Source organism: Schistosoma mansoni, assembly GCF_000237925.1.
Source record: "Schistosoma mansoni, WGS project CABG00000000 data, supercontig 0013, strain Puerto Rico, whole genome shotgun sequence".
Lineage (NCBI taxonomy): Eukaryota > Metazoa > Platyhelminthes > Trematoda > Strigeidida > Schistosomatidae > Schistosoma > Schistosoma mansoni.
Genome location: NW_017386025.1, coordinates 279,242 through 296,633, shown reverse-complemented (window position 1 = coordinate 296,633; position 17,392 = coordinate 279,242). Strand labels below are relative to the sequence as shown.

Below are 17,392 nucleotides of genomic sequence, written 5' to 3'. Positions count from 1 at the left end.
TTTATTTAGTCATTCACGTTCATATCTACTGAACTTTTGATTTAATTAATAAAGTGATTAGTGGAATATATGTATAATATAAAATGAATATAGTATATTAAGTTTGTATGGCTGATTTAATTTTATGTAGATGCGTAATCAATATGTAATAATGTCAATTATGTTGTGTCCTGAGTTATGTTATCAAACAACTACTTTGGTATATGGATGAGATGTTCTTTATTGTTCGACTATTTTCGGCATTGTAGTTCCATATAGTAATAACAATAATAATAGTAATCTTGATTCATGTTTGTAATTGTGAAAAACTATTTTGGTAAACATAATTAAAACCGACTACGTGGTTCTTTGTTTGTCGTATCTATCTTTTAAATGAAATATAGTATACTATGTGGATCCTTTTAACGCAACTATATGGCTCATTGACAGGTTTCCACAACTTTGTTGCATACATTGTTTTACACAGGATTCTTAATTTTTTTCGAATTCTTGTTCCGTCAAAAAGGTTTGTATGTGAGAGAGGGAGGGAGAGAGGTTACGCTTTAATTTAACTTCTCCGACTTTAAAATGAGCTGGTAAAAGCAGTAAATAATTTTTTTAAAAAAACACTGAAGACACTTCAGCTGAACATCTGTATCCAAACATTCATTAACCATATGTGTACAGGGTTTTGTGTGACTAAAATCTACTTGATCAATTAATTAATTAGCTGTGGCCACACTGGAATTCACAAATTTTTCTCCGTGCTTTTTTGCTTGTTATATTTCCTGATTATTTCTACATGATCACATTCATATTACAATCATCAATGTCATTATTATAAACCTTTAGATTACTTAGTTAATTATCTTTATTTTAAAATGATTGCTTTGTTCGATATATTTTCATAAAGTTAATTTATCATTTATTTGTTCTGTCATTATCGCTACCATTACCATTATGATTATTGTTATTATTATTAATCAGTTTCTTCTTTTGTTTATTCATCTTAATTTAACAGATCTTATTTAGATTATATGCGTCATCTTATTTTCTATTGGTCCTATTGGGTCAGTTTAGCTGTTGTTCTTGTCACTGGAGTTGTATGGATCACATTATTCTGCTTAGGCTATATGATCTTAAGTTTCATCTATTTATGGATGGGACTGAATGTTTTGCTAAGAGAACGACCTAATCTAATCAACTCGTAAGCATTTATAATTATTAATTTTTGTTTCTATGTTATATATATATATATATATATATAATCTGTCAGTTTTTTCAATAGTTCCTGTTAATTTCGTTCTACTTCAAATATACTTACGTTTTCCTTTGTTTGATGAATTGGACACTATCTAAATTACGTGTTTAGTGTGTTATAATTGATTTAAAATTAGGTTAAAGCAGACGGCTTGTATTTTTTTCTGATTACTGATTCGTTGCTGCGCCTACCCTTTAATTGGGCATTTAAGTTTATACAGTTAGTGAAATGTACTGTCATTTTCACTATACAACGTAAGTTTAATTCCCTCAGAGAGTATCAGGTGTCCGAATAATTTCAGAAATATCTTGTCGAGTATCGCTAACTGCTAGATGCTTCCAACTTCTTATTCTATATAAGTTTTGTCAATGGTAATGGATATACAATAGTTTAATGTAAACTGAAGCTAGCCGGTAATCTGATATGATAGAATGAAAAAAAATTGCACTGATTTTTATGATTATTAGTTATATATATATATATATTTGTCTAAGATTAAATGTAACTACTAATCTTAAACTGTAAATCATAATTTATAGTTTTTTTTTTCTTTGTAGATGGAATGTGATTATTGGATATAATTTTTGTGTTATTTTGGCCAAATGTAGTCTTCAACTTATGGGTTGTGTCTATCGTTCTCGAATGGCTAATCAATGTTGGCTTATACAGTTGTTCGGTGTTCAATGTATGAATCCATTATCATGGAATCATTTCAATCTACCTCGTATGTGATTGATTGTACAAATAAATCCAGTATTTTAACGTAAAGAGATTACAACCTGATAAACTTATATAAAATAATATTCATTTTTGAAAAATAAACTGATCAAAACAATTCAATAGTCTATTGTATACAGTACTAACCATACATACACGTTTCTGTATTTTTTAAAAAAGATCTTATTTGAGATTACTGAATTTTAATTCAATCGTATTTCGCTAATATTATACACATATTTTTTTTTACTAGAAACGATTAGATGATCTTGTATGTATGTGTGACATTATTCATCAATGGGATCTTGTTCCTTATACCTATATCAAACTATAACATAGAGATAACAAATTATAGTTTCTTCTTTAACAATAAAACTATATTGTTTAGATCTCCAAATAATATAAAATCTGACGATGAAAATTAATACATGATTGAATTGTCATTGACAACCACATTCACATTTTAACGATGAAGTGTTCACATTTCTCCAATAAGTTAATTAATATCGACTACCCTACACTTAAGCTTTATAGTTTTCATTTGAAGCTGAATATATTTAACATTTTAATAGTCAGTGGATTATATATATATATATATATATATATATATATCAAATAAGATTTGTGTGTGTGAGGGCTGTGATACTGCTCAGGTGCCCAAACTGAAGCAGGTGGTTTTCTTAGGGGGCCACACCCGGAGCCTTTGACCAAAAGATCTGATCCACAAGGCAGTGGAGCATCGTGAGGAGATGCAGTCCCATGGTAGCCGGTGATCAACGATTGATTCATACGCCATTTGTTCCCTCAGGATACTGGAGCCCATGTGCACCATTGGTTTGGAATGAGGGTTTTCCAACTCCCCTAGGTGGACTTTCCGTGTCCAACAACACGGTCAAAGTGCCGGACATTCGCTTTTCGTCCTCTCAATTTCGTAAACAACAGTAATGCGACGAGAAGGCAGTGAGTAGGACTTCCCTGTCAGAGGCTATATACGCGTGACCGTGTGAGGGCATTTCGAGAGGGAGAGCGAACTCTCCCCCTAATAAAAGTTTGCATAACCAACTATTTGCATGTGATTGACAATTTTAATTCTAGTATATATATAATTTAACAGTTTGATTCATGAGTCGATGTAAGCTAAAATACCATGGAAGACCTGGAAGCACTGGACCGCCGTTTCGTTGTCTTATGGGACTCCTCAACATTCGCACGCGACACCGAAGGTCTTGGGCTCGAATCCCGCATGCGGGATCATGGATTTGCACTGCTGAAGAGTCCTATACTAGGACAGAACGGCCGTCCAGCACTTCCATGTTTTCCATGGTGGTCTATCTTAGATCGACTTATGAATTCATCTAATAAATTACTACAATTTCGAAAAACCCTCATTCTGATAATATATGTAATTCTAACTATTATCAATATTCTATTATCATCATTATCTATTCACCTTTTATTTCTTTTAAAAAAATATTTATCTCATTAGCTGGACATGAAACATCATGTGCTACTGTTTCAAGTGGTTTACATTGGGATATTGTATGCTTTATATTTATTATATTTCAACGAAAAGTGTTCACATCACATAGTTTTAGTCATGTATTACTTGATTTACAAGTCCAAAGTCGATTTGCATCTCGGTAAGTTTTAATGTTGTGGTTGTTGTTTTTTTTCTCTCCACTCTTTTGACGATTTATTGATTAGCCTTCAAGTAACAATAGTTTTCAGATTCTCAACTCTATATCACCTAATTCCTTTTGAGTTGTGTACCATTAATTCTCATACTAAAAATACGTATCTTGAAGGCTAATTATACACAGCAAATGGTTTAGTTTATTTAATTTAATAACTTATATTAAAATTACAGTTTTGTTGTAAATTCCTACGCATTAACAATTAGAGGGACTTAATTTTTGAAAAGAGAAACACTATACCAGTTAGAATGAAATAATTACTGATAAGCAATTATATCACTCTCGATTTTGATGAATTACATTGGTTGCAGTTTTCTTCTGAACTGAATATGCTTTTTTTCCACATGACAATTAACCGTTATAGACGAATGTCACGAGGTCTCTTATGTTTGTTCTGATCCTACTCTTCTTCCTACTATTTAATTTTTTTCTTAGTGGTGCTTACCTAATAAACCGTAAATTAATGTTAGCTATTCATGAACAAGCTATGGAAGAACAATATAATTTGGCAAAAGTACAACAGAAACTCAATCTTATTCAACAACGTCAAGAAGCATTTGGACGTAGTAATGCTAATATTACTGAACATTATATAAGTAAGATTATTTTTTCTTTATGTCTGTTGTATTTATAAAATTTTGACGTAAATCTGATCTTTTTTTGAGGTATTAATTCCTCTACTTACTCAGTTACTTACGCCTGTTACCCCTTGTGGAGGAGCCTAAGCCGCCCATCAGGATTTTCCAACCAATTCTGTTCTGTGCTCTTCTTTTTCAGTTGTTTCCAAATGTTATTGATTATTTTCATCTTTGCCTCCAATTCCCGTGGTAATAATGTATTCTTTGGTCTATCTCTTCCTTTCACCTTCACGATTCCAAGTTAGATTTTGCAGTTTTATGATTTCCACAATGTATTTCCTACCTATCTCCAGAGTCTTTCCTTAATTTCCTCTTAAGCTGAAAACTGATTTTCTCTCTACCATAGTAGGTTGTTACTGTTGGTATCCGACCAACCGACAGTGAGTATCTTGCGCAGACAATTGCTTATAAATACTTGTACTTTTTTGATGATGGCTGTGGTTCTTCAAGTTTCTTCTAATCGTGCAACACGTAATCTTTTAATCGTTTCATGGCTTCTCGTATGAATATTTGCTTTAGTTTACTGTTCAGTATTTATTTGACGTTTAAACCCAGCCTATAGTTGTTTTTTTGTTCATCTAAAATTCTGATGTGCCATCATCCAGTAACAATGCACAGATTTATGTATACTGTTTTTTAAGTCATACTGTGGTGTGCGTTGCTTACATCCACATAAGTAGCATATGATGATGGTCAGGCAGAGAATTTATTTCACTAGAAGATCGATAACGAGCAAACGGAAACGAGACGCAATTTGTATGAAAATGCATGGATAATAATAATCAGAGACTATTGACTGATATTTGCAGAAGGAATGGTCAAGATTGAGACAATTGATTGAAAGTTTGCAAATTAACTGTTTACTGTATAGTGTCAGATTTTAGTGCGATATTCTGTAATTTTCGTATCAAATACATTCGATTGTCGCCACTCATCTTCTTGTTCACTACAATACTTTACGTCATCCACTCAAGTCATACACCAGAGTAATTTTTTAAGCGTTGAACTATCTCAGTCACTAATTTGTAACGTAAAGTCTTGCACATATGTATATTGGTTCAATTTATTACACCATATCGGCTTATCTAGATAAATTTATCAAGACAAATATCAGGGTAGTAGTAGTAACGGTGTCAGTAGAAGCAAGATAGATTGAACATACAGAATATTATTTGAATAGAAAGAACGAATCCACAGCATTGAAAGTATGAGATAATTTTAAATCTCATGATCTGGAGGAAGATAGAAAGTGAATGCACTTGCACCATTGTGATTGATTCTAAGCCATATCACACAACTCCAGCCATCTATCACGATGATTTAGCGGACCCTATCTAGGTTGTCTACCCTTACGACCATGGTTTACACAAACATCTAACGACTTTATGAACTGATACCGCATCTTCGTTTGGTCTCACCCAACTTCCAAGTTCTAACTATCTCAGTCGATCAAGATTTACAACCTCATCAACCGAATTGTTATATTTACTCATTATTCTACATCTAATATCAGCATTGCTCACTCGGTTGTCCCAAAACACACAGGTAATGCTATCGTATTAGAAGAACTATAAAATCTAGATAATATTGTCTGGTCGGTTCTTCTACATTACAAAGTACTAGTACTTCTTAACCATATTTTTGGTGTACTGTAAATCGTATGATACAACATTTATAGGAAACTTGATTGTTCCTGATAAAATTCATTCTTCATATCTGTTCAGAAAATATGTATGGGTAACCACTTCGTAAAGACCATTGTAAATCTTTATACATTTAGTCAGTCAGTCAGCGACAACGTAGGACCAGGCACATATATGCATCTGTCCAAGTTGCCATATCTCATTAGCACAACAAGATCAACACTAAATTCGTAGGAGTAGTTAATTTAGTGATGGTAATATATAAGAGAAAAATTGTATATAAGGATATAGTCGAGGAAGAAAGACATATCAAGCAATTTTAATCTCACGGCTTAAGGGAAGATAAAGAGTGTATACATCATTGTGATCGATTCTGAGTCTCTAACCAATACTTACGATAGTCACACGGACCCCAACCAAGAAGTCTGCACCTACTAACATGGCTCAGAATAGAAGTTAGTGACTTCAAGCACTGATGCCACGTTTTGGTTTGGCCGCCACTAACTCTCTTCCAACCATCACCAATACTGGTCAGCATAGCACGTCGTGGTAATCAGTGTTCAGGCATACGTAACACGTGGCCTAACCATCTCAGTCGATGAAGATTCATGACCTCATCAACTGATTTACCATCATTCCCTAATACCCTGTGTCTAACCTCACTATTGCTTAATCGGTGATCCCAGCAGATGCGAGCAATATTTCTAAGGCATCTGTGGTCAAATACTAGTAACTTACGAGTATCCTTAACGCTAAAAGACCACGTTTCGCATACTTAAAGTAGAACAGAGTGAACCGCTGCGCAGTATACTCGTCCTTTAATTGATAGACGGATATCTCGTCTTCGCCATAGGTGATGTAAGTTGGCAAAAGCCAAACGAATTTTATGAATCCATGCAGAGATTTCGTCAGACACCAACCCATTAGGGCTGATGAAACTTCCAAGATAAGTGTTGTCAACGCGTTCGACTACTTCGCTCCCTATCCTTAGTTCAGGTGTTGACGCAGGCCAGTCCTAGAGTAACAATTTACATTAAGAGATGGAGAAACGCATTCCAAATAAACATTTACCTCATCATTCAATAATGGAACACAGATATCCTTGTGAATTGATCTCATCCGTGTAAAAGTGAAGTGTATTCACATCGAAACTTTAAACTGTAACTCATCAAGTTCGTGTTCATACAATCAACTGTGAACTGCATATTTGTGTGTACGTATGTTTGGGGGTTGGGTTTCAAACATTTGATGACTACTGAGCTACGTCTGCAGTAAAAATCAGTTCGTTTTTTATAATGTTCCATACTTATCAAAGATAGCTTATTGCATAGTTTTCAGGTCATCTTCTAACTTTCAAGCTAGTCTTATTATCACACATGAATGTCTTTTGATGATTTCATTCATAGTTAACAATTTTGCTCAATGCACACGCTTTGTTTCTATCTACACACCATATGCATACATTGAATATAAATGGAAATGTGTTGAGTTTACTGTTCTGGATTGTTGTTTACTGTAGTTAATTAAGACCAAAATCCACCTGTTACGTTTCACTTACTTGTATTAGTTATTTGGTCAATTTATTTGTCTTTTATACTTTCTTTTACTGTGGGGCAGTTGTTTCTTAATATCGTGTAGTGTTTATTCGATTTTGTTGTCATTGTTATTTTAGTGCTTCGGTCAGGTGATTACTATCTGTTTGAAGGTGATCCAGAAGAGGATGATGATTTTGTCAACCGTCAAACACATATAACTGGAAATGATAGTGATCACTCGGATAAAGATAATTCTAGTCCACCAACACCAGCGTTACGTTTACGCGAGAGTAAACATAACTTAAGATTACAAAAAACGGTTATCAGTGAAGAGATTGACAAACAAGCCACTATTTCAAATAATCATACTAAATCTCAAGTTACTTTAGTTCCAAATGGAAAGAATTACTTACGGGATATTTGGCCAAGTATAGATCCGAATATTTTAGATGTTCTATCTAATTATAATGATCCTTATAGTACTATCAGGTCAGCCCAATATTTGTTTCATTCGGTCATTCAATGTTGATTTTTTTTCCTTCAGAAAGTAAATATCTGAAAGTTATTTGTTCAACAGTACCAAATTTTAAAATCTTACATTTTATTTCTGTTATATCTTGTGGCCGAGTGTACGCCTTGTTAATGTGTGACGTGCTAAGGTCGCCAATTAGAAAGCAGCGAATTATCGATTGGAACAGTGACACACGAAAACCGTACGAGCAGTCTAGAGTGCTGACCGGTCCTGCTTCTGCCTAGTTCAGCCAGTTAAGTCCAGAACACCAATAACAGCCTCTGTGGTATGAATCATTGTATTTCAAACATACTGAGTTTATATGCCAAACAGACTGACCACATCGGACCAATGAAATAGAAAATAACATTTGTACAAGAGTTGGCCAAATGTGGCTGTGAATAGGGGGAGCAGTAATTATTAGACTGGGTATAACTCAGGAATGGTAAGTCTTACAATAATAGTCCAAGGGTCAAAATAAAGCTCACAGTGAAAGAACATGATTATGAGTAGTTTAATTATTTAGCACATATACGACAAAAATTATATGCATAATATTGGTCCATAAATGGATCCTAAAGTTACCATTCACTATTGTTATCGGGGCATAACAATTTCATCACTCTACTAAGTTCGATAAATTTCGTTATGTATAATTACTTTTTAGTATACGTATTATTAGTGACTTCATAAAGTTGTGTAATAAGAGATGTACTTTAGACTAGGTAATCAGTCAACTGTGTCCAAGTAACTGGGAGATAGTAATATCGATTGATTTGATAAGAAAATTTTAACTGCTTTAAATACAGATTTCTTTATCATTTCGTTGCATATTTTCACTAAGAATCTCTATAATGTCGCGCATACTATATTTATCAGTGGAACATCATGAGAATGTTGACTATTGATAGATAATATGGTCTCTTGTCTAGTTAATATCATTGGTTGATTGGTGGAAAGTTGTATAATGTAGTCAGCAACCATGTCTGGTTGGTTATTAGTGTAGATCACTGCTATATTACCATCGGTGCGTAATTCCTTATCAGTTATTTTTGAATTTTTAATTAGCGCTCAACATATACTTTATTTTGTAACCAATTTATTTTTCAACTACTTACTTTTCTAAATGCTTTTCGAATTGGTTCGGTGATTCCAGTAATTCTGTTTGAGAGTCAAGTTGGTATATAAATAGTGACAATAATAAACTTATTTGATAACTCATATGTTTCTGCTTAGGATCTACAGTTACCTATTCTTTCTCACCGAATATTATTGCTTTTTTTTAAACTGTTTTAAACGACACTCAATGAATGAAGGAGTTGTTTGTAATTAAGAAGATCAGAGTTTAGGTAATTTTATGCAAATAATTATTCTCACCCATCATTCAAACCTAAATATATATTTTTTCATTAGTTTATCTGAAAACACTTTACACTCACTTTAAATTCTACTTATTGTTATTCCTTTAGTTTTAGTGATGAACTCCGTCGCGTTCGCCCAACATCCCATAGTAGGAGTGCTCTTGATTCAGACCGCTATTATGAACATCCTAAGTATTTTGAAATGCATCAAGATCGTCCTCACTCTGGATTTGTCTTAGGACATCGTCGTATGCGATCTCATCCTGAGTTTTTACGTCAACATTTTAGTGGAAACGAAAAAAGTTCCGTTGTATCTATAGAATCAGATGAACCTAAGGCTTCAGATAGTAAAAATCTAGCTTTACATCCCAGTCAAACATCATCTGACAAATTTGCTCATCGGTTCACTGAACGTCGAGATCAGAATCCACTCACTCTACACCATCGACCTTATGAAACTCATAGACGATTATTTTCAGCATCTGGAGCTATCTTCCCCACCAAAGATCGTCCTAGTAGTCCTGAAAAGAGCACGGTTGTCAAAAGTACGGTCCGAAGCCATAGGAGAACACCGAAATCGTCATTATCTAAACCAAGTCCTCCTAAGGTACATATTGATGCTTCTGTTGTCATTTCTGAATATTTGGAGCTTTACTATTTTTATTATCTTACCTAACAAAAGTTTTTCCATATTTTTATCATAACAGTCTAATGGTGTGCTTGTTTACCCATGGATTCACTTATTTAGATACTTGATCAAAGAATTATGGATACACTTTTACTGGACTTATTCGTTTAAATTTTACTTTTATGATTTTGTATTTAGTGACTAAGGTACTATTGCTTGAACATTAGCGCTTTAAATTTCGTAAATATCATGAAGGGTTTATTTTGTTTGCGTTGGTTTGTATTCCAATAAAATCCCTTTTTTAGCTGTAATTCGCTAAATTTCATATTTACTATCATTCTGTCATTAATGAATGTCCATCGATGCCACTGGTTTCTCTGTGTTATGAACCACAATAAGGTAAATGAAACAAGTCAAATGGTAATGCTTTTATAGTGAGATTTTTGAAAGGCCTACCATTCCAATCCTGTATAATTTTAAATGTCTCAGCTCTTGGAGAATGAGTTCTAAAATACGATAAAATCGCTGTCCGTCGTTTCATGATTTGGACTAAATATTCACTTTGATACTAGTCCATCGTATCGATCGCTTTGAAGATACTAATAGAATGAATTTGTGAGAAAATTAGATCACATCAAATTTTTTGATTGAAATTGCGTGAATTAAGGTTAAAACATAGTTTATATTTATAGTCCTGCTTCCCAGGTTTTTGTTTATCTTCGTTTTTTTACACCATTTGAATTCTGTTCATAAAAAGTATTATTTTGACTTATTTAGACACAAACATTGGTACAAGGAGGCTTCTAATATATATATATATATATATATATATATATATACCACACTTCGTCATTCGATTTGTGTGAGGTCTGAAATACTGCCCAAACACTCAGACCCAAAGCAGGTGGTTTTCTTAGGCGGCCACTCCACTAACCTTCTACCTAGAGGTCTAATCCACATGGCATTGGAGGGGCGTTAGGAGATGCAGTCTAATGGTAGCTGGTGACTAACAATAGATTCATACGCTATTTGTTCCCTCAGGACCCTGAAGCCTATGAGCGCCATTGGTTCGGAATCAGGGTTTTCAAACTCCCCGAGGTGGACTTTCAGTGTCCTCCAACCCGGTTAAAGCACTGGACATTCGCTTTTCGTCTTCTTAATTTCGTAACCAACACTCCAGCTGCGAAAAGGCAATGAATAAGGCTTCCCTGCCAGTGGTTGTGTACGCATGGCCATGTGAGAGCATTTCGAGAAGTAATGCTAACTCTCCCCACCTTCAACCGTGCCTTGGCATTTGCGGGTTTTCATAAAAAAGAGGGGTTGGTACATTAGCGAATGAAGAGAAATTCATCTCGACAGCTGTTTATATTATTCTGTACTGTTTTACGGTGTACAGTTTTTAAGTTAAAGTAGTTGTAAGGAATTCCTAGTCTTGTTGAATTTAAAAATATGGATTTTTTATTTCTAAATGGCTATTAAAGAATTGTAAGATATTACTGTCCAAATTTATGCATAAACAGAATAGATTCCTTTTTATTATGATAATGTGTTTAGTGTGTTTTTTCTGTCCGCGATCGCTTTGAATTTGTCGAATTATTTATCCCTCCATTGTTTTTTTTATTTACTATCGGTCCTTCATTTGACCGTATTTAATTAATGTAAATATCCTGTGTTTTTATCATAGGCTCATGGAACTTCCCATGTTGAATACCCTATTATTGCAAATAAGATAACAGAGGGAAATAATAGTAGGGAGGGTAATTCTGAGAAAGTTTTTACAGTGACGGATAGCAGTGAAATCGTCGAGTCTCGTTTTACTGGAACTCATCCTCATAACATAATCACTAAAGCCCCACAGTCTGAGTCTCAACATACTAACGATCAAAAGAATTTCAGTTATTCATATTTCGATGATGGTCAAGAAGCAGATAAAGATAGTGATGAAGATGATGATGCTAATCCTCCATTAACTGCTAATTCTAGATTAAATCCCATTCAACTGTTGAATAGAGCCATGGAACTTGGTGCTCTTTCAACTGTGAAACAGTATAGACGCAATTTATATGCCCATTCTCATGATGGCACACGTCAACGGGAACAGACTGATAATATTACATGTAATATATCTACTGGAAGTCAAGAAGGTTCATCAGCCGATCAAATGACACAACCTGTAGGTTAAATGTTTTGTTTTAAAGTGGTTACTCTATATATTTGTAATTGTTTAAAGTGTTTTTCCATTAAAATAAGCTGTACATGGTGGCATAAATTACTTTTGATTCACTTGATTTTTGTTGTTCCATAAGTTTCTTATACTTTTGATGGCGTTGAGTCCTCCGAACTGGATGGTTTAATTGTCTACTGATCGTCTACTTATGCATAAAGTAGGCGCTAAAGATGTTATTCAGGATGACAATGGATGCTTTACAATCAGAATATCTAGGTTAGAGAACCAAACACCATCATTCATCTCAGCTACAAATTTTCTCCATCATTTTTTGTACTAAGTAGGAGATTTAACCAAATAAGTCAAGTATTCTTTTTTGTGTACATTTATTATCACCGCGTAATTGCTGTTGTTGTTTTACACTAACAAATTATCAGTAACATGTTTAAGTTCTCATGAATTAAGTACTCTTGTTTAATTTTAGACTGAAAAAAGAAGTTGAACTGGAGTTTGCAATTTTTGCTTTTTGATAAATGTGATCTTGTAGTTACTCTAAGGAGCGATTTCTATACATAATCCAGTAGCTCAAAAAGCCGTTTTATCTTTTGAATATGAATGAAGGGATTTGTGAAATAATATGATTTCTGATTTATTAAAATTGATAAACTTCAAGATAAAATGGCGTGTATGTAAGAATAATGCTGTAAATGTTATTTTTGGAGTAAGTAAACATTTTATCGTCCAGAGGTTATGCATTTGCGCGTGAGGCCCAAGGTCCTGGGTTTGACTTCTGCGTGTGGGATCGTGGATACACATTGCTGAGCAGTTCCATACTAGGACGAAACAGCCTTCCAGTGCTTCCAGGTTTCCAGTGGTGGTCTAGCTTATATTTACTCATGAATTCAACTATTAAAACGTTTTATTGCTTAACAATGCGTGTTTGCTTAATGTTATATTCTTCTATAAAGCAAGTAGTTTTTTTTAAGCACACACTTTGTTGTTTTTACGCTCTCAAAATGTTAGTTTATTTGAAGGAACTCATAACACTACTAAGTTTCTAAGTTTTATATATGCTTGATTATTTCAGATAAGTACATTTTCTAACATAATTTGTAACTTTTTCAAACTATTGATTATGCATACAATCTAATTTATAACCTTTACTTTTAGTCATCCAATAGGCATCAGATCAGTACAGATTCTTTTCATATTCATCCACCTAAAAATACAAATTATTCTAATCAAACTAAAGAACGTAGACGAAACGGTCGTTTTCCATCGAAATTTAGTATAAAGAAACTTAGTGTGCCTGATATTCATTCTGGTTCGAGACAACAACCTGAAGTTCATTTTTCCGATAGATTATGCAAAAAATACTATTCTCCATTGACGGAAAAAGATGTAAATGTTAGTGAATATTGTTGTTTTGATCCTGATAATAATTATTTTGAACAAACCATCAAAAATAAAGCTAATTTATATTCTGTTCATCCGTTGAATTCATCATTCACTGGAAATAATGATGTAGTCGACGCTAAAGTTATAAACAAAGAACGAAATAAATGTCTCTTAAATGGTAAGTCGGAATTTAATAATATGATGAATGTTAATACTGGAAGAAAATCCCATTTTAATCCATCAACTTCGAAGCAAACAGAAGATACTAAACTAAACACTATTCTTTTGAATCAATCAAATAATCATACTCCATCTTATGCTATTATGGATAAACAAAGTGCTGAAGATAATCAGATAACTGTATTTGAAAAACCAATTAAAACTTCCCACTCATCATCTCGACCGTTTGATGATAATAATGGGTCATCTGATATAAATGATAATGACAAATTACGAAAAGATTCTGTCCATCAACGTGAGTTTTTTCTACTTCTCAATTTTGATGTTATCATAAAATGCATTCCGCACATAATTATAGTTAAATTCTATTCATAAAATACTAAGATGACGTTGTATGTTTCGTCGTTATTTCGTATACTAGTATTCGACTTTTTTTAAGCTTATTTTCGTACTCATACTTTGACTAGGATTTATAAAATAGGTTAACGCTCAACATATATTGTAATACACTTTCAAATGAAAATATCATAATTCATAGACTGGAGAGTGACTAATTATGTGGCTTTTTCCGTACGCTTTAAACTCGTATCATTTCTTTATTTTCATTGACTATCTGCTGTTTACACCAAGTCAGAATGGATAACTAGTATTAATGTATACTCATTCAATAGTTCTTGTATTAAGCGAATTTTCTTTTCTCTTTCCAAGTAGACCATACTACATTTTCTCATAGTCTACATTTCTAAAATAAACCAGATAAGTATTAAGCAATACTGTTTCATGCAGTAAATTTCTTATTTGAACTACAAATCTTTCAGAAATATCATGATTTTAATTTTCAACTTATTTATATCAGTCACAGGTATCACTTTTGTTATCTATCATCTTTACGTAATTTATTGGTTATAATAATTACATGAAACTTTCGACTTTGAACATAGTTCTCGAATTATTTTATTTACCTCGTTATCTGCTACAGGTTGAATATTACTAACGCGGGGTTATAGGTTAAATGTCATTTGTTCTCTCATTATCTTTGCTTATTCCTAATTACGTACATTTATTTTATAGTTATGTATTGTTTTTATCCTTTTCAGATGCTGAGGGCTGTTGGAGCAAGTTTAAAGCTTCTTGCTTAATAGCATATATGTTTTTCTTGAGTTCTGTGGATAGTTTAATAAGATTTTTAAATGGTCTAACTCGTCAATATCGTCGTATTCGCAGAACTATCGACCAAGAAAAACGTTTAGTTAAACGTCGAGTTATTTCATATCTTCCATCCACAAATGAACAATTAAGGTAAACAGTTTTAATTAAAATATTCATTTAATAATGACGCTGTTGTATCTTGTGAATCGTTGTCATATTTTTTTCTGATCTGATAGTTATACTATATATCTTCATTCTTTGAGGACCTCATACTACCTACTTCTTTTTATTAAGTTTTAGCCCATGTATGCAACAAGTCTTCGATAATTTTTATCCGTTCATATTTTCTTGCTAGCTGTTGATATTATCTTACTGGTTTTTCCATACTTTAGTATTTCTGTTTTCTCTTGAGGTTTACTCTGTCGCTATGTCAACAGACGTGTCTTTTTACAATTTTGACTCCTGTGATTATCACGCTCTTTCTTGAGTTCCTGATTTCACTTTCTACCATAATGCAGGAAATTATTATTGAATTGATGCATATTAGTTATCAGGTTGATTTTGTTCATATCCCGTTATTTATTAAAAGAATTTCGTAGTAGTATGTAATTTTCGATTACCGCAGACTGTTCTCAAACATAACACTTGTGTTATTCATGTTCCATACAAAGAACTTTATTTTATAAAATAATTAATTTATTTATCTAAACACAAATATTGGTACAAAGAGGCACCAAATATACATACGCCACACAAATCTCATTTGATTTGTGTGAGGGCTGTGATACTGCTCAGGTGCCCAAACTGAAGCAGGTGGTTTTCTTAGGGGGCCATACCCGGAGCCTTTGACCAAAAGATCTGATCCACAAGGCAGTGGAGCATCGTGAGGAGATGCAGTCCCATGGTAGCCGGTGATCAACGATTGATTCATACGCCATTTGTTCCCTCAGGATACTGGAGCCCATGTGCACCATTGGTTTGGAATGAGGGTTTTCCAACTCCCCTAGGTGGACTTTCCGTGTCCAACAACACGGTCAAAGTGCCGGACATTCGCTTTTCGTCCTCTCAATTTCGTAAACAACAGTAATGCGACGAGAAGGCAATGAGTAGGACTTCCCTGTCAGAGGCTGTATACGCGTGGCCATACTATATACGCGAAAAATAAACCATAATTTAACTGAACAACTAGAAATATGATACAAGTAAAAGAAAGAATGAAATAAAGATAAAATATATGACCTAATAGTTGAAATGCTAATCTTTTCTTATCAATTCATCTAACGTCTTAATATCATTTATATTATTGTGTTTCTAAAATCTCAAAATGTCTAGGAGTAAATGTTAAGCATTCAATTTCATCTCTTCATATATATATCCTATTTGTTTATTTTATTTCAATGTAATGATGAATTATTCTTGTATTAAATGAATCATTTTACAAATCCACTAAAATCTATTTCAGTTTTCTTGGTCCAACTCTTTTTCTTTTTTATTTATTTAGAAATAAATTAAAATCATCATCATCATCAAATAATAATAATAATAATAATAATAATAATAATAATAATGATTACGTAATGCCATTCAATTCTGATTTACATATATCTAACAACAAGATAGATAATATTTCCTATTTATCTTTTCCATTACAAACTACATCTTTCACTTCTTGTTTTTCAACTATTCCAACAAACCAATGGAGATATAATAAAATAAGAGAAAATTATCTAAAATTTTGTAATTGTTTATCTAGTTATTTAATTTGTTCATGTTTTAAATTGCCTAAAAATCAGTAGGTTTCATTATTCATTTAATATTGTTTCGAGTTTGGTTGTTTTTATTCCCTCTTTAAAATGTATTAGTTAGTTAGTTAGTTGAGTTTTTTGTTTGTTTGTAAACGATTTCTTTTTATGGGGGTTTTGTGGAGATTTTTTTAGTAATTCTTTATATAGTTGAAATCATGAGTCAATTGAAGTTAGACTACCATGGAAAACCTGGAAGCACTGGACGGTCGTTTCGTCTTACTGTGGAACTCCTCAGTAGTGCTTCCAGATTTTCCATGGTAGTCTGGCTTCAATTGAATCATGATTTCAACTATATATAAAAATTACTAAAAATATCCACGAAACCCCTTACTAATAATGATCATATGCTTACTAATGACTGGCTCCACGAGGTATTTCCTGGAGTTCTAGTGAGAAGCAGTAACCATTGGAGTTCAACCAGGTCTATTGAGAGATATAAACTCACTGAAGACATTGGTGAATGGTTGCTCAACTTCGTGGATTGATTGAAGTTAGACATTAACGCCGTTGGATGCCGGCTCAGTGGTCTATCGGCCAAGTGCTCGCGCGCGAGACTAGTAGGTCCTGGGTTCGAATTCCGCGGGGCGGGATCGTGAATGCGCACTGCTGAGGAGTCCCGCAATAGAACGAAACGGCCGTCCAGTGCTTCCAAGTTTTCCATGGCGGTCTAGCTTCAATTGACTCATGATTTCAACTATATAAAAAATTCCTTTTATCATTGAAAAA

The 17,392-nt window shown here is 33.3% G+C and overlaps 1 protein-coding gene across 1 annotated transcript in view; it reads left to right on the top strand.

Moving 5' to 3' along the window:
• Smp_136560 (hypothetical protein) overlaps positions 1 to 15,015 on the top strand; it is a gene marked incomplete at both ends in the record, with an annotated part of 48,059 nt that extends 33,044 nt beyond the window's left edge. Inside the window, 9 exons of the mRNA XM_018790818.1 lie at positions 1,001 to 1,186; positions 1,798 to 1,964; positions 3,444 to 3,597; positions 4,087 to 4,247; positions 7,605 to 7,956; positions 9,448 to 9,946; positions 11,652 to 12,140; positions 13,305 to 14,007; positions 14,810 to 15,015. Coding sequence (XP_018645840.1) covers positions 1,001 to 1,186; positions 1,798 to 1,964; positions 3,444 to 3,597; positions 4,087 to 4,247; positions 7,605 to 7,956; positions 9,448 to 9,946; positions 11,652 to 12,140; positions 13,305 to 14,007; positions 14,810 to 15,015 — 2,917 coding nt within the window. The remainder of the gene's footprint in view (positions 1 to 1,000; positions 1,187 to 1,797; positions 1,965 to 3,443; positions 3,598 to 4,086; positions 4,248 to 7,604; positions 7,957 to 9,447; positions 9,947 to 11,651; positions 12,141 to 13,304; positions 14,008 to 14,809) is intronic.
• Positions 15,016 to 17,392: the final 2,377 nt, after the last annotated feature.